The sequence below is a fragment of the Nicrophorus vespilloides genome, unplaced genomic scaffold (assembly GCF_001412225.1).
Source record: "Nicrophorus vespilloides isolate i.1.1-1 unplaced genomic scaffold, Nicve_v1.0, whole genome shotgun sequence".
In the NCBI taxonomy this organism is placed as follows: domain Eukaryota; kingdom Metazoa; phylum Arthropoda; class Insecta; order Coleoptera; family Silphidae; genus Nicrophorus; species Nicrophorus vespilloides.
In genome coordinates this window covers 167419-191844 of record NW_017097600.1, presented here as the reverse complement: position 1 = coordinate 191844, position 24426 = coordinate 167419, and the positions used below count along the sequence as shown (strand labels likewise).

General features: G+C 31.4%; 1 protein-coding gene across 3 annotated transcripts in view; it reads left to right on the top strand.

The window, feature by feature from the left end:
- LOC108560537 (neuropilin and tolloid-like protein 2) overlaps window positions 1-24426 on the top strand; it is a 103169-nt gene that overhangs the window by 37572 nt on the left and 41171 nt on the right. For all 3 annotated transcript variants that reach the window (XM_017918126.1, XM_017918125.1, XM_017918127.1), the window contains exon 2: window positions 21602-21652. In XM_017918126.1, the coding sequence (XP_017773615.1) occupies window positions 21602-21652 (51 nt within the window). The remainder of the gene's footprint in view (window positions 1-21601; window positions 21653-24426) is intronic.

Here is a 24426-nt window from a genome sequence, read left to right as displayed (position 1 = left end):
TGTCGTGTGTTGATAAAACAGTACTTTTTAATGGGAAAAATACCGTTGAAGCTTGATTTTATACACACAAATGCAGAGCGTTCACCATCATTGTATTGACCATTTTGCATGAACATTTGATCATGAGAAAGCTCAAAGTGGACCAAAAACAACAACGAGTTGATGATTCCGAACGCTGTTTGCAGCTGTATAAGTGAAATAAAAAGGATTATTTTATTTGGTATGTAACCTGGATTCACCATTACACTAAAGAGTCAAATTGGTCGTCAGCTCAATAGAGATAGCAAAATGTGAAAGCCGTGTTTTGAATTCAAAGATAAATCGTTCTACAAGAAAGGTATCGAAATGTTAGAGAAGCGTTTGTATGATTGTGTCACTGTTGAAAGAGACTATGTTCATAAATAAAGTCGTATATTTCCCAAAAGTTGTTGTTTTATTGGTTATCCTACGAACTTATTGAGTGAGGTGTTATGTGTATTATACTTTGGAGTTCCATTATTGATAAACGTCCAATATAATTATCAAAATTACCGGAAAATTTATTTTTTTACATTAGAAATGTATAGACGTAGATTAAAATTGATTTATATATACATACATAAATGCAAATAACGCATTTACTTCAAAGTAATCTCGTGCAGATCGTTTCTGCAGGGTTTATGTGGGCGCTTTGTGTACGGTACATTATTAACTCGCGAATTAACCTTTTTGTTAAACCCTTAGTACCATAATGCTTTTAATTGCAGCACCTACAGCATCCTAGCAAACAACATTTTAAATTGCATTGTGTAAAGGGCGGCCGTTGCTAACACGGCATACGTTGTGTTTCTACAGCGTTATAAATATATCCGCTTTCTGTAGATTAAACAGGAACATGAAAAAACATGGGGAAAATGAAAGAGAGAGAAAAAAATATAAACTGTTCTGCGTTGGTATAAGGTCTGGGGTTATAAATTACAATACCCACATTTATTTCTGCGTTGCTACACTCTGCAAAGGAACGTGCTCTCAAAGGCGTTCAGAAAAGGAACCCGCACAAACGATAATGTAAAATTGTAATCCCATTCTGAATAGAACTTGTTTCTAATCCTTCGACAGATATGATAACTTTTCTTTGGACATCAAACACAAAGACAGGTGTTTTTTACTGAGACTTTTTAATGATTTTAATTGCAGTACCTACAGCATCCTAGCAAACATTTTAAATTGCATTATGTAAAGGGCGGCAGTTGCTAACACTGCATACGTTGTGTTTCTACAGCGTTATAAATATATCCGCTTTCTGTAGATTAAACAGGAATATGAAAAAACATGAGGAAAATGAAAGAAAGAGAAAAAAACATAAACTGTTCTGCGTTGGTATAAGGTCTGGCGTTATAAATTACAATACCTACATTTATTTCTGCGTTGCTACACTGTGCAAAGGAACGTGCATTCAAAAGCGTTCAGAAAAGAAACCGGCACAAACGATAATGTAAAATTGTAATCTCATTCTGAAGAGATCTTGTCTCGTTCGACAGAGATGATAACTTTTCTTTGGACATCGAACACAAAGACAAGTACTTTTTACTGAGACGATCAAAGTAATGAAACTATTTTTGAAAACAGTATTTGGTTATTGAATAAAATGCAGATTTGGTCGAGTATTCATGAAATTATTAAGTAAAGTAACATTTATTGTTATTATCTCACTTTCACTTACTAAATAAAATAAATTAATTTAAATTCACTACAATATTAATTTTGCTAAATTATTACATTATTGATTAAAGACTTTTGTCATGTCCCAGAGAAGGAATTCTGGACACAGTGGAATATTGTCTGGTGCTGTCGTTGTGGAGTCTCAGTAGTTGTGAATTAAATAATTCAATTGGTTTAAAACAAGTTTATTATAATTGGTACTCTTGGGGGTCCTTTTCCAAGATAAGGTAGTTACTTCGATAGGTTGACTCTATCTGTCTTCAAGGTTTTACTGAGACTGTGCTCATCATATAAACGTTTTACTGAGACTAATTCTAAATAGTTATTCTACTTCCAAAGTTAATTCTTATTAATACGGGGTGGGAGTTGTGATCGGGAGTAGGGTTTGATTATATTGATGACTAAGCGTTCCCACGGGAATCGGCCTCGGTGGTTTTGTTTATTATAAGACCGGGACAAATTCCTATGCATTTGTTTATATGAAAAAGATGATCAATTACGATTGTACATGTAACGATCATTATGTGTTTATAATAAGGACTTGAATTTGGAGTAAAGGTATAGGAGTATCGATGAGAATGTTTACGCTTGGTCCCCTTTGTTTATATCAATGTATATCGAACTGGAATCACGGTAGAGATTCCTTTATGCTAATGTTTATATAATAATGCGACTAAAAGACGCTTTGGATGTCTCTAGTTCGTTAATACACTATACTAATAATAACAATTACAATAATAATGGTAGGACACAACAGTTTAATCGCAATTCCCTCATCAAATTTATATTCCATTATCAATTAGACACTTACGTGTAAATAGTAATTCTTATTAATATGGATGTTTTGGTGTCAAAGCCAAAGGGCCAACATTATGAATAAGGGTAACCATCAAGGAAGTAATCCTATTTATATTAACTTATGTTTATCATATTAAATCTTCATACATAATATTCAATTTATTAATCTTTTTTTTATTGATTTCCATTGTCATGAAAAGTTATGGCTGAAAGTATTAACCTTTAGCCCAGAGGATGAATCCAACTCTTTAATACATTTGATACATCCCTGATCATTCCAGTTAGTCCGATTCTAGAATAGAAATGAAACGTAGAACTTTATTCCAGAAGATTATATTATAAATAGGTGAAAAAAAAAGTATCAATTTTTTTTAATTAATATTAATATCGAAGAAAATGATAATTTAGCCACAAAACTTGAAAAATATTGTTTTTATTATACCTTAGTATTATTTAACTCAATAGTTTAAAATCCGATATCATTTTTAATTATAATTAATATGGTAAGTATAAATTCAAGTTAAATGGCACAAAAGAAATTTTTAATTAAATGCAGATAAAAAAAAACGTTAATTACCTATCAAGTCCTGAAACGTATACGAACTTCTGAAATAAACCCAAAAGTTACATAATTTAATTTTATAAGTTTTCGAGTTGGAACCTCACGAACCGAGTTGCTGAAAGAGCTTAGAGTGTGTCTTATGCGATAGTTCGGACCTCGGAGGAATTATTATTTTTATCTGCTAAAGTGCGACACTCTGTGGAATGCATAATATGAATTATGCAAGAAACTAGGGGAAAATTATTCACTCTACAATCGACGATTCGTATTATTCATGCGAAAATTGTTTTACGATGAAATGTAAATGTTTATTATTGACATTAGTAACGGACTGTTTCAATAGGACCGATTGAATGTGCAATGGATTCTATCAATTTCGTATAAATGTACGGAATTGCAGAATCCCCGTGCAAATATTTTGTAAGTGCTTCGCATAATAAATATGGGATGTATATAGGAAGGATGCTTTCAGTATTCAGTAAATGCAATATCCGTATGCCGTCATTTCGTAAGCTTGTTTTTATCATATATTTCAACGTTATTTTTAAAGTTTGCTTTATACACAATCAAATTGTCGACTCGTAATGCAATGCATACTTATACTAACACGGATTATATAAAACATCCAATAAATTAGTTAAAATAAAACAACGTTTTACATTTTTATTTTTCAATTTATATTACTTTAAAATCTTTTAATATTGTCTTCTTTCTGTACTAAATTAATTTATTTTCTTCTAATTATTATGGAATTACATAATATTTCACTATTATATGTTGAAAAGTTCATTTGATTTTTATTTATTTTTATTCAAATTACCGGTATTTATTATATAAATTAACCGGTAATCATATTGTTGAAAACGATTTAATAATACTCCACATATCGATATTCCATTGTAGACTTTCCAGTCCGTTTGTATTCATCGTCGATAATCAGCAGAGCTTAACGAAATGTTCATACGATCGATAGCAAAGAGGACGAAATTAATCAAAATCTTAATGGGCTGAGGCTTAATCTGCGTTGTGTAAATTAAATTAAGTGCATTTGATGGTCACGCATTTAAATCACCGAATGGTTGGAACACAATCGATACAGAATTGCCCCAATGCGGCACTAAACGTGCAAGGTTCAACTGTAATTGCTGCTTTTAGCCAACCAGAAGATCCATGAGTAAAGTTTGAACTGTCCAGAGGAACGATAAAACAAATAAAAGTGTTCGGAAATGCACTGTGTTTACATACTGAACGGTCATCATTGTTGTATTATTCCTGGTATTTCGTACGTTGGCCTTGTTTCGCATTTGCTGCTGGTAGATAATACGTACTTGGGAATTTTGCCAATCACATGGATTTCATGAATTCCGACCCACATTTCAAACACCAGATTTATAATTACATATTAACCTTTACTGAAATCGTACAATTAAAACAATAATATAATAACAAACGTGATTTAACTCTTATTGTATATTAATTTTGTTACTAGATTTTGTCTTTTTGCAATTCCCGTTTATTTTTTCTAATTTCAAACGGATGCTCAACACGCACATTACTTTGCTGTGTACGTTGCACATTTTAATTAAAAACTTTTTTGCGGTCTGTTTTAGTAGAGTTTACACATGATTTTGTTCCTGGAAATATGTTACATCAAAGATTAACGTGTACACTCGTGTCATGTTGTTTTATTATGTGCCATTCAAGTCCTAACGTTTGAACTTATATCTCCTCTTAATTACACATGGCATTTATTCGGACTAAATTAAATTAAATTATACCAATACAAAAATAATACATATAAAATTAATAACAAAAAAAATACAAATTTATAAATTAAAAACTCACAGTTAAAAATTTAAAGGTAACTTGTTTTTTTTTGTAATTGAATTTCTTATATTAGAATCATCTCGCATTATATTACGAGGAGTGTAACAAAAGCTAGCTAAGTTGGCATAAATACATTTGTTTCTGAAAAAAAAACAAAGTTTGCTTTTTAGTTTGTTAAAGTCTAACGATATTTTATGTCAAATTTCAAGAAGATCTGTAAAAATGGATAGTAGAAAATGCAAGATTAGTGATGTAAGGTTGGTGGAAATTCCACCACCAACACAGCAAAAATTTGTTTTGCCATTCACTATGGATATCGACGTCAACTCAAGGCTTTGCAAATTTTCTAGGAATGCCATGTGGAGTGAATGCTTCATCCCATCTTCGACCGATGATACAAATGTAGCCCTGGTGAAGGTAAAAATTGACGAAGATGACACAGGAAATGGTAGTTGATGAACTGGGCTTGTATGCTCTGGCGCAAATATTAAATCATAATTTTGGCTACACGTTTCGTCGAATATTTCATGGAAAATTTTAAAAAGGAAATTCTAGCGCTTTTAGTAAAATGATGAATATTGATTCTAAAGGATAACTGCTAAGTAGTACACAGAAACTTGTTTACCACAAGCCTTCAATAAATTGTTGGGAACCCAGAAAAAGGGGACTGCTCTCTGGCATCAATGAAATTTGCACAGCACCTTATTCTACCGACCTAGCGCCTTATGATTTCTGGTTGTTCCCGAAAATAAACAAATTGAAGTAAAGTGTTTTCAGTTCCAATGAAGAGATCATTAATTAAAAGTTGAAAAACTTCAAAAAGCCGATTTTGAGGATGTTTTTGAAATGTGGATAAATGAAAATTATGTAGGTAAATTACAAAAGGATGAAAATTATAAATATTGGGTGAAGTAAATAGTTATGAGCCTTTTTCGTTAGATGGCTTTAGTGAGCCATATCTCAGGATGTATACGTTACATCTTTTCATTCTATATTGTGACTTAAAAGCAATATAATGCTTTAAAAAAAAAGTTTTGACAGTTTTGCGTTTAGTGAATCCAGTTATGTGTTAGAGCGTTCCAAAATGCAGGTAAAAAAGAGAAAGTTCGATACATACTTCAGTTCACGACCAAGGACGAAAGCGGAGCAAGCGACCAAAACAAAATATGTTGTTTATGGACCCAATACAATATCGAATGTAACAGAAAAGCTTTGGTTTCAATTCTTCCGTTCTGGGTATATGAGACATGCTCTGGTAGGTTAATCGTTGATAAAATCATGGAAATCATCGTGTCGGACCGGCATGAGAGCACTTATTCCATTGTCCAGGAACTGAAGATTAGCCAGAAAACCGTTTGGAACCATTTGCATAAGGCTGGTCCTAAGATGTATGGGTGCCACACGAATTTGACGCAAAAAAACCTTTTAGAGCGAATTGATCCTTGCGATTCTTTGCTGAAACGTAACGAAATCGAAGCGGATGGTGACTAGCGATGAAAAATAGGTCACATACGAGAACAACAGGCAAAAAAAGTCCAACCACTGTGAGCCGGACAAAACAATCTCCAAGCTCTGATAAACGACTAAGAAGGGTTTGCTGTGTGTTTGGTACGATTGGAAGGGAATCCTCCACTATGAGCTTCTCCCATCGGACCAATCTCTCAATTCGGACCTATACTGTCAACAACTGACCAGGTTGAAGCAGGCGCTTGACGAGAAGCGTCCAGAATTGGCTAATAGGAAGGGTGTTGTGTTCCATCGAGACATCGCCAGGCTGTACACATCTTCGAGAGCTTAGATGAGAGGTTAGCAAACTTTTGTTAGACTTTCTTTCAAGTAATGTTTCAGAAATGAATATTGAAAATTAGCATTTATAATTTATGTCAACTATAAATACAGTGCAGATAATTATAATAATTATTCCATAAACAGTATTATTTTTAATATAATATGATACAGAAATAATGAAATTCCGAAACATAAAAGCGCGGCCAGTGTGTGCGTTTTTTTTCGTTGCTTCGTTTAATGGAGAGTAGTAAAACAGTAATTAATAAAACTTAACGCACCATTTATTTTAATATAGTGATATGCTCCGTAATTATTCCTGCAGAAATTCTCCCACTGTACGTGCAAATAAATGCATACATTTTACTACGAACGCAATTATTTAATTCTGCTGACTACATTTTTATTTCACTGCTATAAACAATCTTACAGTTCAATGCAGTATAAAACAAATTTGATAAAAAAAATATTTTTAAATAAATTCGTTTATTATTATATAATTAGGAAATATATCAATATTATATTATTGATTCCAATGAAAATTTGAATTATCAAGTTTTCTCAAGTCCAAAAACGGTAAATAATTTTAGTGTGGTGCTAACTAACTACAGCCCGCTTAAATAACGTCACTTACCAGCCCGGTACGGTTCGCCCCACTCCAGCCCGTAAGCTGGATATTTCAGGAAGGACTGATAAGGGTACTACTTCTTTACTTCTTTACGGTATATAAGAGGTAGCATAACTATAATCTCGCTCTTTCTTCTGTCTCTTCTCGTTCTTTTCTTGTGTCTCAATATGCGTGAGGTTCTCTGTATTGTTTCTTGTGTATTGTCCTTTTGTATTGGCTCTTGTGCCTCGGACTCGAGATACTGTAAGATCTCTACTTTTTCAGTGTTTCTCTCACTGTGTTATCTATCTGTGATGTCCTTAAATAAACATGTGTGAATACCGCCATTGTGGAATTAGATGTATCTACTCTTCTTAATACTCCTCTCCGATCCATATAATCGAGCATCTCCAAATTAGTATAAATCGGTTTGTCAGTTTATTACCGGTATTTTTTTATCAAAATATAGTATACTATAGTATTAATAATCATATTCAATGAGTACATAAAATACAATAAGTAAATGTATATGTATAAAAACGTTGTTTATGTAACAAATGTTCAATGCATTTTCATGATGTTCATAAATCAAGAGTGTGTCTGTGTTTTATTAACATAGGAAAGTGCAGGAGCTGGAGCGAAATGTAGTTGTTCTTGTTCCCTCTTTATCGGTTGTGCTCATCGAAATCACGTTCTTGGCATTTGGTACGCACGAAGAATCCACAACAGAGCCTATCTAGATTGTGGCAAACACACAATTCATTTATTCATTTAGTTCTGGCGCACGACGTGGGGCGCCGACACTCAGATGATCCTCCACCCGGAAATCGCTTTCAACTCAATCATCCAACATAACACGCGACGCAACGTGTCTACGTGTTAAGATTTCTCGCGAATTCGCTAATTGATTACCGTAAATGCTCTCCTGTCTTTGGTAACTCGAGAAACTATGCTTGGATAATCTATGTCTCCGTGCAGTTAATCCAATTATCTGCCTTCAGTTCGATGAGCATGTTATTTTTCGCATGCATGAACGAAACAAGCCTTACATCACTAATTGACGTTTAATTGTATGCAAACAGATTTCTAATTATCTGTATGCATTGATTTATCCCGGATTCATTTTCATTGAGATTAATAGTTATTACCTCAATCGACGTTCATTGATACTAATTAACTGGGCCCTGATGAATAACCCATCACATCCAACATTCACATTCGCAATAGCTTAGAACAATTAATGTATATTAAAGCTTAATTGCAATCAACATTAAAACAAACTTAATTAACTACGTATCTATTAGCTAACATTAAGCAAATAATGATATTATTTATTTACAAATCTTTATTAATATCTATGGTCTATAGATCTGCCAACAATTAGAGTTAATTGAAATTTAGATACATGGAATACAAACTTACTTTACTTTAATAAAAGTAATAAATCGGCTCTGAGAAATTCCGTAAACTTTATTAGAATCTTCCATTCATATTAAAGTTAATAACTTAAAACTAACATGTATTAATTTACCTTTCATTAACAATATACGTATCGTATATTACGTTCAACCAAACCTAAATTGTTTAACGCTGTAATCTAACTCAAAAAAATTAAAGTAAAATTAATTATGAAACAAGTTTTTTTTTCTTACTAAAAGAAAATTAATACATTATTAGCAAAACGTAATTAAAGCGAAATGTATTTGATGGCGGGGAGTTTTCCGTAATATATTTAGGTTCCGAGAACGACGAAACAAGGGCTCGAGAAATTAATTAATTTAATTCCGTCCCAACAACACATGGCCTCTACTTGCTTTACTTGCGTCGTGTTTGCCTTAAATATTGAGACTATTTTTTTGTATATGTAGTTGAACACTATTCTAAGTGGATATGAAATGTAAATTACTTTAATTTTGTTAAATATAATTATATTATTTTTCATTCAAAGATAAAATAATTAACTGTTATTAATTATTTTTAACAAATAAATTAAATAATACGAGTCAAAATGACCCGATTGTTTAAATATTTAGAAATATAGAACAAAATATAACAAACACGTATTAATTCTTATTATTTAATAAATTTAACATATTTTTTTAAATAAATTTATTATTCACAATCTGCCAAATAGTTTTGAAACTGTAGTCATATTTTGTTGAGACTGAGCGGAATACTTTCCCATTGAAAACCTTCCAAATATCTAATATAAATAAATATTAATTTTAATAATAAAAACAAATATTAAAAACATTCTTCTAATTTTAAAATCTATAAGGGAGATCAAGGATGTTATACCTTTTCAGTCTATGGAGGGTTTCACTATTGTCTAATAAATTCATGGCTACTGTAATGGGGTGATTTTCTAACCGGTTTTGATATCGCTCACTAACCACAGAGATTTCATTTTTCACAGTATTAATTTGGAAATCATTGTGGATCACGTCGTTAGACACATACCAGGGTATGCAGACACTTCGATTGATAACGTTGAATTATGTCAATGTTTGAGTTGCTCGCCATTCCCCAAAGCTGTATACCATAGGTCCATACCAGTTTTAATACTGCCTTATATATTAAAATTTTGTTTTCTAGTGATAGCTGTGATCTTCTCCCAATTAACCAGTATAATTTTGCAAATTTGATTCCTAGTTGGTTACGTTATGTAAGTTGTTATGTGTTTTTTCCATGTAAGCCTGCGATCCAAAATAATACCCAGTTATTTGGCATCATCAGCTTCTGTGATAATATTATTGTTTGAAATAACTGGAGGACAGGTTCCTTTTTTTAGTGTAAATATTTCTTCACTCGATTTTGATTAATTCGCCATTTCCTCAACCATTTTTAAAATCCGTTCAAGCAATTTTGAAGTTCGTTTGTTGCAAGTATCGGGTCTATATTTGATGCCAAAAAGTTGTAGGTAAATCAGATGTATAGAAGAAGTGGTCCAAGTATAATTGCCTGTGGAACGCCTGATCAGAAATAACTGCGTTACTTCCTTTTCAATTCTAATTTGGAACAGCCGATCGCATAAACATGAATTAATTATGTTGAAAAACGTGTGTGGTAATAATTTTCTGACCTTATATAATAAACTCTTATGCCAAACTTTGTCAAATGCCTGTGAAATATCTAAAAATTCTGTTGTGCAATAGCTTTTCTCTTCCTGGGATTACCTGATGTGTGTTTCAAAACGTTGTTGTTTTCTAGTCGCTCTTGCTTCGACAAAAAAAAAACTGCTGGATATCCGAATTACTAACCAAATAACCAAAGTTATTCCACTTTAAAAACCAAATATTGATAATATTTCAAGAACGCGTTTGCTATAGACGGGTCATTTTGACCAGAAATACACTCTACTATAAGATAAGTATCTTTCACCGCAACTACTTTGCTCTTACTGAAAACTGCCCTAGAATAGCTAGAAGGTGAAAACAAATATCAGATGGGCCGCAGTTAATTTAATTAGGTTTTGTTCAATTTGAATTATAGGTATTTGTATATTAAACTTCGGAAACCAACAGTTCCGATGTTATCGAGCTACATATTTTTCAATCGCACGCAAAATGTCATGCATCGATTGTTCTTCTAGTTTGCATATTTGGATAAATATGCGCAATAAAGGGATGCAATCAGCATGATAAAATTTAGCAGCGGCTGCGATTCAATTGTGGTATTCTCTGTAAAGCTAAATTAATATGCACACAATATATACATATTCCTTTATATTCGTGTGAGTGTATTACTAATGTGTTTATTGCAATGTATTTGTCATTGGATTTAATGCTGCATTAACTATATAGTTTTCAGCCAATACATTTGAAATTCATGATTTATTAAACGCAAAATAAAAATTTATTGTTTTTTAATAGTCTAACAAAATGTGAATATTAATATTGTAAAACTTAACAAGAATATTCAGATAGGAGAAATAGCGTAAATAATCAGTTCTACCAATATCCTTGATTGTTTTGAAACTGGACTAATAGATAGAATTACACAAAAACAAATTTAATATTTTATTAGATAATAATTTTTTACCAATTAGTATTTTCTGCATTTCCTCGATGTTTTTTTTTATAATTTGAGGTTTTCTTCTTCACTATGAATAAAATCTGTAATTTTAAAACGTTAAACACAAATTATACAACTAAACAAATGATTTCATCAATTTCAGTCCACAAGTTTTATATGATCACGACTACTACACAAAAAAAAAAAATTATATAATGTTATCATAGAAAATTAAATTTCATAAACTGAATGTAATTTTTATTCACATGTTTCATGCACTGCAATTAATTTTACTTCAAAGCAGATTCTCGCAATTGCATGAACTTCCTGGAAGAAAAAAGAAATTAATATTTATAAACTGTGTACTTCAGTAATTTTGAATGGTTTGTTCGACGTTCCTAATTAACTTCATGCAATAAACATACATTTAATGAACTAATTTCGTGTAACAGTAATTTGAGTTTGTGCGTTGTCCCTTGGGATATTCGAATACTTTCAACAAAATAAATATTTCAAACCGCAACCATCTTACGTAAAGAAGCGAAAAGACTTCTTTTAGATACCTTCGAGAAACTTGTCGCACACCCTTAAACTGGTGAGAGGTGTTTTATTAAAATTTGTGAATTATTAAAAAAGTCACGAAGCTTCGTGTAAATTATACGAGCTTAACATCTAATGGTCAATAAATCTTGCTGAATTTTATTACTATTAGAAACCCCATGATTTATGCACCACTCGTGAACACAAAAGGAAAGAATAAGTTACAAAAATATTTTTTTTTATCTATGGTTTTTTTTCTTATTCGCTGAAATTTTGATTGAAAATGGACAGTTTTGTTGATGGAATTTTAGTTTTAGCAAAATTAATTAATTGTTTAAACAAAGATAACTTTGTTATTCAATAAAAATCATTATTCCAACGATTAAAATATTTCAAAGCAATGATTTTTCATTTAATGTTATAATATTAACATTAAATAAATATAATATATTAAATATAAATAATTGTTTAAAAATGCATATGTAATTATTGATGAAATATGTGTTTTGAACGTGATTTAATATGCTTTGTTAAATTTTAAAAATAAAAATATATTTGTAAATGCATTTTTGTTGTTGTTACTAAACGAATGTGTATCACGACTCTCATGTCACACACAACTTTTACCGAAATATACGAGTAGTGTGGGCGCACCATTACTTTCCAGCTCGTTCGCAACTTTGGTACTTTGCGCCAAAACAATTATTAAATTAGAGTTAACTTTACAAGTCTGAGATGCCAACGTCCATCAACTGAGCAAGAAGCCGATGTTAAATTTAAATAAAACCTCTTGAGCTGAAATTCAGCATTTTCTTGATGAGACAAATAGCAGCACAAAATATTTATAACAATCTTTAAAAAAAAAATACGAAATACTTTAATTAAATTATGTAAAATAAACGTGTTACTAATACAAATAAGTATTAAATTAATAATTTATTTTTTACATCAATGTTGAATAATATATAATTAAAAAGTTTATTATATTCAGAGTCAAAGAAAAATATAAAATTTGCTTTAGTAATGTTTGGTTTTGAATATTTTAAAATTTGATTTTGCTATTCATTTAAATATTTTATTTGACTATTGATCAATAATTATTGTAATTAACAACACATTACTAAATAATTGAATTTAATTAGTGGCCTTGATTACTTATTAATATGTAAATGAAACAAAGGGTTAAAATTTAATGGAAATATTGAATCAATCAAAGTTTTGTCTACTTTTTTTATCTATATTATTGAGTCAGCAAAATTTACATTTTAAACGTAACACGTATAACGGATAAGGATTTTGCAGTTGCTTAAAATAAAGGGACAAAGAAAATCAATGCCTTTTTATGACATTCAGTTTTTTTTTCTGTCTGTTTGTATGATCCCAGTTTTTAGGTCGCCCGATTCCTTTCCAATAAATTATATAAATTCCTGGGAATAATGCATGGACCCGAAACGTCGGTCCATAAATACCCCCAACCCACAGAAAGGAGAGAAGATAAAGCGAACACGCATAAGGACCCAGAGAACCGTTTTGCGGGAGAAACAGGAACGGACGCATCTTCTTGCTCTCGCGCAATCTAATTTGAATACGTAGCGAGAGAGTTCTCTCCAAGAACGGAATGGAAAAGGTTGAAAAAAATGAGTCTCCGAAAGAGACGAAACAAACAGGAAACCCCAGGACCCCCGACGTCTCTGGATTTTTTCCAATTTGCATAGTTCTGGGAGAGAGTGAGACGTACGTACCCGTCGGTCGCAAACTCAAAAAAAAACCCAGACCGCGCTCTAATAATAATGCGGTGAGGGGAAAAAAGAATGAGGCCAATTATGAACGACCTGGGCCGTTTCAAAGTATTGCTGCACACCGTGACTAAGAAGATTGTGTACCCAGAATTAATAACTCGGATGCGAAACGCAATCATCATGATGGATGAAACGCTTCAGACTAACTTAACTTGGGCTATTAATCAGTTTCGTAACTTTCCAATAACTCCATTCAAATATTTATTATATTTCAGAGAAAATACGGCACGCCTCACAAATATAGATCTACATTTCCGTATAATAGGCCCACTTAATCCTCCCACGCATACAAATACTGCCAAACGCCTAAGCTCTTCAATTAATGCTTCTAAACATGCAAGCATGCATGAGACAAACAATCTACACAATACTGAATCTAATATAACTATTACGATTAGAGTATTTCTATTATACATACATTAGCTTTTACTTATTTATATAATTTTTTTTTCAAATAATTTATCTTCATTAAAACATCTGATTATCTAAATTTATCCAGATTATGATCAAAATCACGACAACTAAAATCTTCGCGGAATTTTGTTTTTGTTCTCAATTCACATACCTTATGTTGATTATTTCAACAATTTTACACTCGAATTTTTATATTTAGAATACAATCTAAGTTTACAAAATCCGCTAAAATGTTCGGATATATTATACTTTCTCCAGTTTTATGATATTTTTATGTTATTCATATCAGTGTATAATTTGTTTTAAAATAATAATATAAACATATTATTGTAATAAATATGTTATAAGCTTGATTTTTACAATGACACAATTATCATAATCCCAAATTGACACAGTTTGAAAATATTTCTGCATTCAACTATAGTAGTACATAATAAATAAACTCATTGCATCGCGTTAAGCGGATTATTATTTGCTCATAATATTTGCACGGGGCTTCATCAGTTGCGGATTAAAATGGACACAATAATCGAATTAATTGCGTTTTACTGAAAAAAATCTACTAAATAAGGCAAGCATTCAGCGTAATTATTAAGAATGTAAATAGAATTAATCAATAGGCAAATGAAACATTATTAGCAATTTGAATAGGAGTTGTAGAATGAAAACATTTTAATTTACATTAGCTAATAAAGAATAATCTGTACATAATTTACACCGAAAACTATTGATTAATTTCCAATAATATCAAGGCAGTCAAAATCAAAGTTATTAGAAAAAATAAACTACAATAATTCTATTATGAAACAGATTTGTATGTAATCGAGAAATACGAATATTAAGACATGGATAATGAAGATAAAATTAATTGGAATTATCATAGAAAAGTAGATTTTTCTTGATTTTCCGAGTATAAACGCATGGAAACGCACGCAAACTCGGAAAAGCACCAGTTTATTTTCTTTTGTACTGGATTTTTTAAACAACATATTTTGAAAGATTTAAAAATATAAAAATTTAAAATTTGACCGTTTCGGTATGATTGGGTATATATTGAACACCAAAGTCTAAATATTGATTATGCACTAATTGTAGTTTGGATAACAACATTAATAATAACTAACCAACATTATCATGTATTAATATTACTAGTAGAAGTTTAACTATACAATTAATAACGAAATGTAAGCTTTTGTTCATTAAATTTTACAGATTTATTTATTTATTCTACAATATTGCAAATACGAATATATCAATTTATTACAGTTCAAGTGCAATCTGCTAAAAAAAATTTTGCCGTATTGAAATGAAAGAATTCATGTAAAATAATTGATGGGATCAACATTTCATTTTAAAACTACGATTGGTTTAGTTTATTCAGTTGCAAACCATTGTTTTTTTTTGTTGTTGTTGCAGTAAATAAACCTTTTTTTAATGTATCCTGGCAATAATATTATGAGAATAATACATTGTATAGTTTGTAAATAAACAATACTCTTTATTATATATTATTATAAAAATTGAATTTTTATCAATTAATTAAATGTATTTCTTGATTATATAATTTACTTCTAATTGAAACACCTCTTCAAAATAAAAAAATCACCATTGGTATTTTCTATGGGATTATATACCATTTTTACATAATTATGTTAAAATAAATAAAGTTATTATTGTGTTTGTCAGATATGAGAGAAGCAAAGTGAGTACTTTAATTTAGTGGTCCCCAACCCCCGGTACCGGTCCGCGGATCAAATGCTACCGGACTTTCCATGGTTATTTACATTATATTCTGAATCCATTTTTTATGCAATTTTCGCAATATTAAGTTGCGTTTTTACACCCTCTCGGTGCTTGCAGCAATAGGGCCATTGTTCATTACAGATGGATAGTAAAATTAATGAGGTTCATTATATGAACCTTCAGCCAAGTCGATGGACAATGACAGTTTTAAGGATATCAGAAAATTCACAGTGAAATGAAATAGTGGATTCGCAGAGCATCAATATACTACTGAAGTTACAAGACGACAGCCAACTAACAAATTAAAAACTATCATCATAATGGTAAACTATCCACCGGAATATTTTCCAATTAATGTCAACCGCGATCTTAAAGTTACTCAATGTTCACATTGATGAACAGATTGTAAATAAGATACATGACATTAAAAAAAAGTCCTTGTAATGGTCCGCGAGATTCAATATTTTGAGTTTAGTGGTCCGTTAGGTCAAAAAGGTTTGGGACCGCTGCTCTAATAGAACACAGGAAAAGGAAACTTAAATATCGAGTACGAATTCACTGGTATATAATCTACAGGTTTAAGCTACATGACTAAAAGGTAATGACATTTAACTGTATTTGTATAACGAACAAGAGGTGACGTTAATTTGATGAGTATAGATGTGCGCGCACGAATTTACGTACTATAGCATCATGAGATACGGTCAGAGATCAATACACGGTTTGGGTTCGAGAAGAATGCATCATTACGGGTTCCGCCTCCTTCGCCGCTGCCGCCACTACCACTGTCATCGCAGCATCCTCCTCCAATTCCACTGAACACATCCGCGGCATACCCAACATTCCTCGCGATCTCCCGTTTCAATTAAATCACCATCGGCAGGCAGCGCGATTCCGATTCCAATTCCATATTTTCCAATTTTCCTTCCAATCGCGACCTACTTAATATCAGTTCAATGGAATAGATGGACGGAATAGGAAATAAATAGACAGCGAAAAAGGAAATGCAATAAATGGAATTCCGACGCCGTTAACCCTTTAAGAGTGCACGGACGCGTTATACCGTCACATCTCACTTCATGGAACGTTATTCGATTCCTCCGCCTGGTTGGACATCTACAAACATGTACTGTAGTTATTCATTCTACAACTATTTCATTCTTCGTTAATTTTCAATATTTGATTTGTCTACCATTTTTTTCTTAATTATTACAAAACATATTTCAAGTATCCATCAAATATACAAACGCATTATTTGCAACAGCTTGTGGAATATTACAATGAACTGTGTAATCGCGATAAATCGTATAGTTGTGACATAAAAAGGTTGTAATTTACACATAGTCAAAACTGATTTCTTTTCCTCGAAATAATACACTTTTTTTTTAAATTGATACATTTTTGTATTATATAATTTAGTCTTGGTTACTTAAGAGTAGAATGTAACTCATACTTAATATTCCATGAGATCAACATTTGTATACAGTCAATCCTCCTATAACGCGGTACTCTTACAACGCGGTTTCCGTTCAACAGCATCCCATAAGTTCCTTCTGCGCAGCCTATGAATGACTCTAGTAACTAGATATTGTAAGAGATTTAAGGATTGGTTTTATAATTGTTTTATCTCGGCCGTGGAAACCTATACGATGGAAAAAAAATGTATTTCAAAAATTTATTGGTTCTTGATAACGCCGCAACATAGAACTGGATCATCCAAATGTAAAAATTGTCTTCCTTCCTCCTAACTGCACATCATTAATACAACCTTTGGACCAAAGAGTCATTCAAACTTTAAAAATATACTACACACGCCAACTTTTCCAAACCATTTTCGACAGATTAGAAAACAGTGAAAATAAAATCCCCAAAACTCAAGTGTGGATAGAATTTTCTATTTTAGATTGTATTAGAACCGTGTCATCGGCTTGCGCGGAAATTAAACCATCAACGTGTTGGAAACCTCTTTTACCTCAAATGGTTCAAGCAATACAAGATGAATCTACAATTTCACTCCCAGTTACAGAAATAGTAAACATTGCTTCTCGTTTAAGCGATGAAGAATTTGCAGTAAACCATCAGGATGTAAGAGAACTAGTACTCGGGGAAGAAACTTTAGATGAGGAAGAACTGATGGAATTAATTGATGCATCCACCTCAAATTCATTGGTAAATGAAAATAAGGAAAACGAATGGGTGCCAAATCTTGATTTACAAGATGTGAAAAAGGGCTAAATTTGGCTAAAGAATTAGAACTTCATTTCATTCAAACTGATCGTTCAACGGTGCGCAGCGCAAAGTTTAAAAGAGAGTTAAGAAATTGCTTAGCTCCTTATAGAGAGGTTTTAGTGGAGTTAGAAAAAAAAAGCTACAATCGAAAATCAATGTGAAGATGAACTAAGTGATGAAGACATTTTGCCCATTAAAAGAAGACGAGTTAGGCGACTCATATCTGACAGCGAGGATGAGTGTTGAAAGATTACATAATTTTACAAAAGTCTTCATTGTTTTTGTTGAAAAACAGTCGTTTAGTTTAGTTCTTGTTTCATTTTTTTTATCAATCCTTATATGAACTCTTCAACAATAATTCAATAATAATTTATAAATTATCTTGTCTTTTGTATTTATTGGTCTCCGTATAACGCGGTACGAATGATGTGATTTGTACTAATTCCGAGTTTTTTATAGCGCGGTTTCCATAAAACGCGGTAGACGGTTTCCATAGAACACGCTACGAATTAGCCTGGTTTGTACGGTTAAATTCGAGTTTCTTATAGCGCGGTTTCCAAATAACGCGGTACGCACTCACCGCGTTATAGGAGGGTTGACTGTACTTGACTTTTCAATAGAAACAGCGGTCTTCAGAAATTGGTACTTTTTATTATCATTATCAATTGTATTTTTTTTGGTAAATTTACATCAGTTTGAAGTTATAAATAGTAAGATTTGTGCATTCATCGTAGTTTGAGAAACAAAGTTCTACGTGTTATACGTATACTAATTATTGCAAATGTATATGGAAGCGTCATTTCATTGGCAATTAAAGTCACCAAAATATGCAATTTCATCATGAGGACCTATATTTGCAGATCTCTCGTACGCGACACTGAAATAATGCCACGTCTACTTCAGTATTGTGAATGGGAAATTAGGCCAAGTACACGTACTGCACAAACAGAACGCGTTGCGGCAGAGAATACGAGACAGAGGGAGACAGAGAAAAAGACAGGCTCCTCTAATTTTAGATTCTAAATTAGAATTTCCATTCTCCAACTCGCGATTGATATTACTGTCGGGCTCAAAACGCTTGCTTGCACCATATCCTGTGGAAAGTATAGCAGTTGCAGAAAGTTCCAGAACTTTAATAAATCCTGTTTGCTTCAACTTCACTGCTTCACTTGGCTCTAACACATTTAAATTCAAAGCTATATAATCATTTAGTTTAATAAAATGCATATGTAGTATTAAATTCGCAATCAATTTGGAGAATTTCCAATATTTACATGGGAATTCACCATCCGATAAAAGTAAATTCACTTAAAGTATGGACATTTGTGTATGCTTGATGCTTTATCCTTGACGCAGACAATATTACACTTTTGTGAAATTTTATTGAGAGTATAAATACTGTTGTTATTACCATTCGAGAACTGATGTAGTTTTGATGTTTGATGAATAGTTTGAAATTGTTAGAAGATAAAACATAAAATTATATAAGATATGATGAAATCATTACTAAAATTTTATTGTGAGAAGTATATAATTCTTATTAAGTGCATATTGAATAAAGCATTCTTTTGAATGTTGTTATGTTGAAATAAGTTTGTTTTCTTATACAACCAATACAATTTCAAATCTATTACTCTTGGTGTATTCTTTGAGATAATAATTATGTTGCATATATGTAATCATATATTAAATAACAAATTATCAGACGCACTAAAGTTATGTGTCGATTTCTCTAAGTAAAAGTTGCATGATCTGAAAATATGTTTCTAGTATTTAATAATTGTTTAGTGATTGAATTTCTTTAAAATAAACTCATAACGTTAGTATATTGTATTGATCTGTAAGATGCTTTGAGTAACATGAGATGAGATTACAAATGAGATAAAAGTAAGGAAATACGTACTAATGACAAGAACAAAGTGCTGTAGCTAAAAGTATGGCAGCTTTAAGTAAGAGCTAAAAGCGTTTAGCAAAAAGTAGATAACCAAAAAAAGGTTGATTTTATCAAAAACAAATAAACATACAAATCTTTTGTGCAGCTTTCACAGCATTATTTTATGTTTGATTTAAGTGTAAATTTATGTTTAATTAGTGCCGTCTCAAGAAATATTGGGATCTTGAACAAGCATGATCGGAGATGCCTCAGTCCTCTCAGGTTACTTGTCCAAATACAAAAAAAAACTGTTCAATACAAATACAAACATTGCCGTAGCCGTAGTAGTTGATGATCAGTGGGGAGCGATTTCGAATGTTGGCATCTTAATAACTTAATAACGAATCACAGTTGCTGTGAACAGTAAATAAGAGTCATAAAAATGAAGGATCGGCTAAATGCGACTTTTTTCGTAGCTTTTATCATTCGAATCGGCCCCGAAAACTGATAAAATTTCCTTTTATCCACGAAAAGAGAGGTCAAGAAAAATTAGGCGTTTCGTTTCAAATCTTATGAGAGAAATCTAATTTATTTTAGAACTAATTAAAAAAATAACTATAAATCAATTAATATTTAAATACAAAATTAAATGTTATATTTATTTCATTTCACAAATTCAAACTTTTCGTTTATTTTTTGTAGTATTTTTAATACTTAACAAAGAAATGAATTTTTGAATGAATTCAAATATTTTTTTACATGGTAATGGACCAATCATGAAAGCACATATAAAAAAATTAAGCAAACAAATGGAGTTTCGCATATGCGATTAAAAAACGATTTATATTCGGCGAGTTGAACGATGAATAGGTTACGACGGGGTCGACGATTGATTAATTCTCTGGGGTATATATAGGGTGCAAACGATTCCTCCAATGAGCATAATTTTGAATTAACGACTAACCCTGAAGTCACAAAACTTGCAAATAATCAAACAGTATAATCCATAATAACAAAAATAACTAAAGCTTCACGTTTTTAATTTTTAATACATTAAGTTGGTTTCTTAAAGCTGCATTAGCCTTAATACCACACTCGGTATAAAATGAGACATAAAAAAAGGGAGGAATAATATTTTGTCAGCAAACAACAATCATAAGGGAATACGACTTTACTCTTTAAGTTTAAGTATCTGCGATATTTAGTCATGAAATTTCAATATTGAATGAGAAAAAATGTATTGCGAAAGTGCATTTTTTATTAATTCCGAAATAGCATTAAATACTTTCTCCAGACTTTTGGAAAGAATTAAATTTGAAAATTAATCATTGATCTTTTTAAATAAAATAACAGGTTTTATCATAATGACTAAGACCTGAAAAACTTGTTTACTATTCGTTACGCAATAATTATTAAAAGATAATATTAAAAGTCAATGGCGCTTTGTAGTATGCATACAATGCATTAATAGGATTATATTCAATTCAAGCATTGTTAATTTTAATAATTCAAACAAAGTCGCATTAAAATTTACGTATGAATTTCGATGGAATATTAATACGGAAACGCCGTAAACAGAGAATAATACAAACGTTTGCTAGTCAAATGGATAGAGTAGGAATCTGTTTAAATATTATTACGATGCGCACGTTATTGATTGTTGTTTCTAATTTGTACTGATAATTGAACTAAACACGTTTCTGTTTCAGGGTTTGCCTTATTTTGCGTGCTGCGCGTAGCAGTCTCACATCCAAAGACAGGTTAGTATCTATCATTTTCCTTAATTCCTACATAATTGAATGAAGCCAATTACGTTAGAATACTTTTCCAACTGTTGAAATCAAAACAATTGCTATAGTCTACTTTATTCAGTCAACAAACTCATTTTTACTTTAATTATTAATTAAATATTTACTTAAAAACATCTAATATATGAAGAAATTAATTTAAAAAAATATAATTTTTTTTTATTTATCTTAGGTTAATTTCTTAAATTCAGTCTCATTTAATTGAATGTCTACTAAATATGCTTTGTCCTTTAACATATGTGATATTCGCTAAAAAAAGAGCAAATAAACTGATTTTTTTATAATATTTTGAAGAGATATTTAGAAATACATACATCGAATATTGCGGTTTTAGTGCTGCTTCGATTAGTCCGGTTTGAAAATTTCAAAATTTAGTCATATTTCAATTACCTGCACTATGCGAGATATTGCTGTATAGGTTTTATTAATTTATGTACTCATCCGAATGCTAAACGCAATGATTATAGTTAAAACTTGATTTATACTAATGGTTTTCCCAAAACATTAAATGTATTGAATGGTAATTATTAGTAATATTCGAAATATGTCCATACATTTTACCTGTAAATACTCTTGTTATTTTAATGTAGGTAATGAGACTGCAAACATTTTTTTCCAATGCTTATAATATTCAGAATCCAGAGGCTGACCGTTTACTTTGTGGGCCCTGGACTGTTCTAGGGCCCTCAGCTAATAAAGTTTGTGAGCCTCGACTGACAGATATATACTATATCCATTACATACTATATTAGTAACATAATATGCACAGCTTATTATCCAATAGAATTTAATAACTTTGCATTACATTAATTCTAATAAACCTTTAATAGTAATAATCAAGTAAAGAATATTGAGAAGTGTAAATAACCAATGAAAATAAATAATTTGGTGGAAATAAGTTTGCGGTTTGTTGCTAATTGAAGGTTGTCTGCTTTTGCAGAGAAGTCGTTAAAGCCCGGGCCTCTCTCGATAATACAGTGGTGCCTCACACAACGAACTTAATTCGTTCCAGGAGTCGTTATGCGAGGCACCACTGTACATAAATAGGAGGGTTGGAAACTTCTCGGACGCAATTTAAGTTTGAAATGGAATCACCGTTTTCGCTTTCCACGTAGAACGTTTTCTTTTCGATCGTTCTTTCTTTCTCCATCTTCCTTCTTTCAAAGCCACATCCTAATTACAACCTGTGAACAAGGACTCTATTAATTCGCCGTACTCGGTGGACCAGTCGAATCTCTTTTTTTACCCCCCTCACTGTTCGAGCCTGTAATTATACAACCGCAACATCCATCGCTCTCGAAATTGGTTCGAAATTACATTTTCAACAAAAAACCGTATTTGAATCTCTTCATTTAAACATTTCCTCTTGATTGATATCATGTTTTTTGCATTGAAACAATATATAACAAAATAAAAATATATCAAATTATTTCCAATAATTGAAAAGAATAATAACAAATTATGATAATGTTTAGTAATATTAAATGAAACAAAACCTGTTTATTTACAATATTATATCACACTATTAACATTATCACATTATTATATCACAATATTAATACCAGAACTTTAACTTAAACCAAAGTTTTTATATTGTTTATTTACTAATTGTAATAAAATTACAATACACATAATTTAAATAAGGAAAAAAAATAGCAAGTCTTCAAACTTATATAATTTATTGAGGAATCTACATAAACATATCAGATAAAAAATTATAAATTCCCTGCAAATATGCATTGAACATTATAAAAATAAAAAAAGTTTATGGCAAATTATGCAACAAAGCGATGCTTTTCTATCATTTTTTTAACAGTATAAAAGTAACTATAAACTTTCCGCTCAATTTAGATTTAAAAAAGTGAAAAGGTCAAATTGACCTGATAGTAGTAGTTACGGATTAAAACCAATCTTTTCTTTAATTTAATATTTTTAAAGCAATCTATCATCTGACATTGATATCAAGCCTTATGAATGTGGTAAAAGTAAATTAAAAAAAAGAACACTATAATAATAAATAATGAAGAGATGATCCAGCAACCCCACTTCACATATACGATAATTATTTATGCACTTGCACACATTAATAATCAATAATTAAAATCGGTTCGGTAAATCTTGCGGTTTAAACCTATTCAGTCTTCGACGATGATCTGCAGTATGGATCAGCTCTGTAGCCAGTTGGTTTGGGTGATTCTCTAGCCGATTATGGTATCTTGTGCTAGCCTTTGCTATTTCTTCCTTGACGAAACTGATGTTAGTTTGCTTATGGATGCCATCGTCTGTGAAGAACCATGGAGCATTGGTAATTTTCATCAGCATTTAGAACTGCAATCTCCAGTAGGTCCATATCGGTTTTAGAATTGCTTTATAGAGGAGCACTTTGTTTTCTGTTGATATGCAACAGTGTCTTCCTATTAGCCACTCCAGCTTCCTAGCATTCAGATTGAGACATTTCCTCTTGGTTGCTATGTGTTTTCCAAGTAAGGCGTAGATCTAGATGCATGCCAATGTACTTGGCCTCATTTGCCTGAGGCAGAGTGGATCCATTTAATACAGCGGTCGGGGAACTTTTTTAATCATTACCCCAAAATATTTTTGTGTAAGTAGATATTACCCATGGCGAAGAGCAAAGAGCTCTTTTTAGCATCTTATATTTTATAGCTATTAGATTTTAAAAAAATATCAGGGATATCATTTTCGTCAGAAAAGCGAATTTTTTTTAG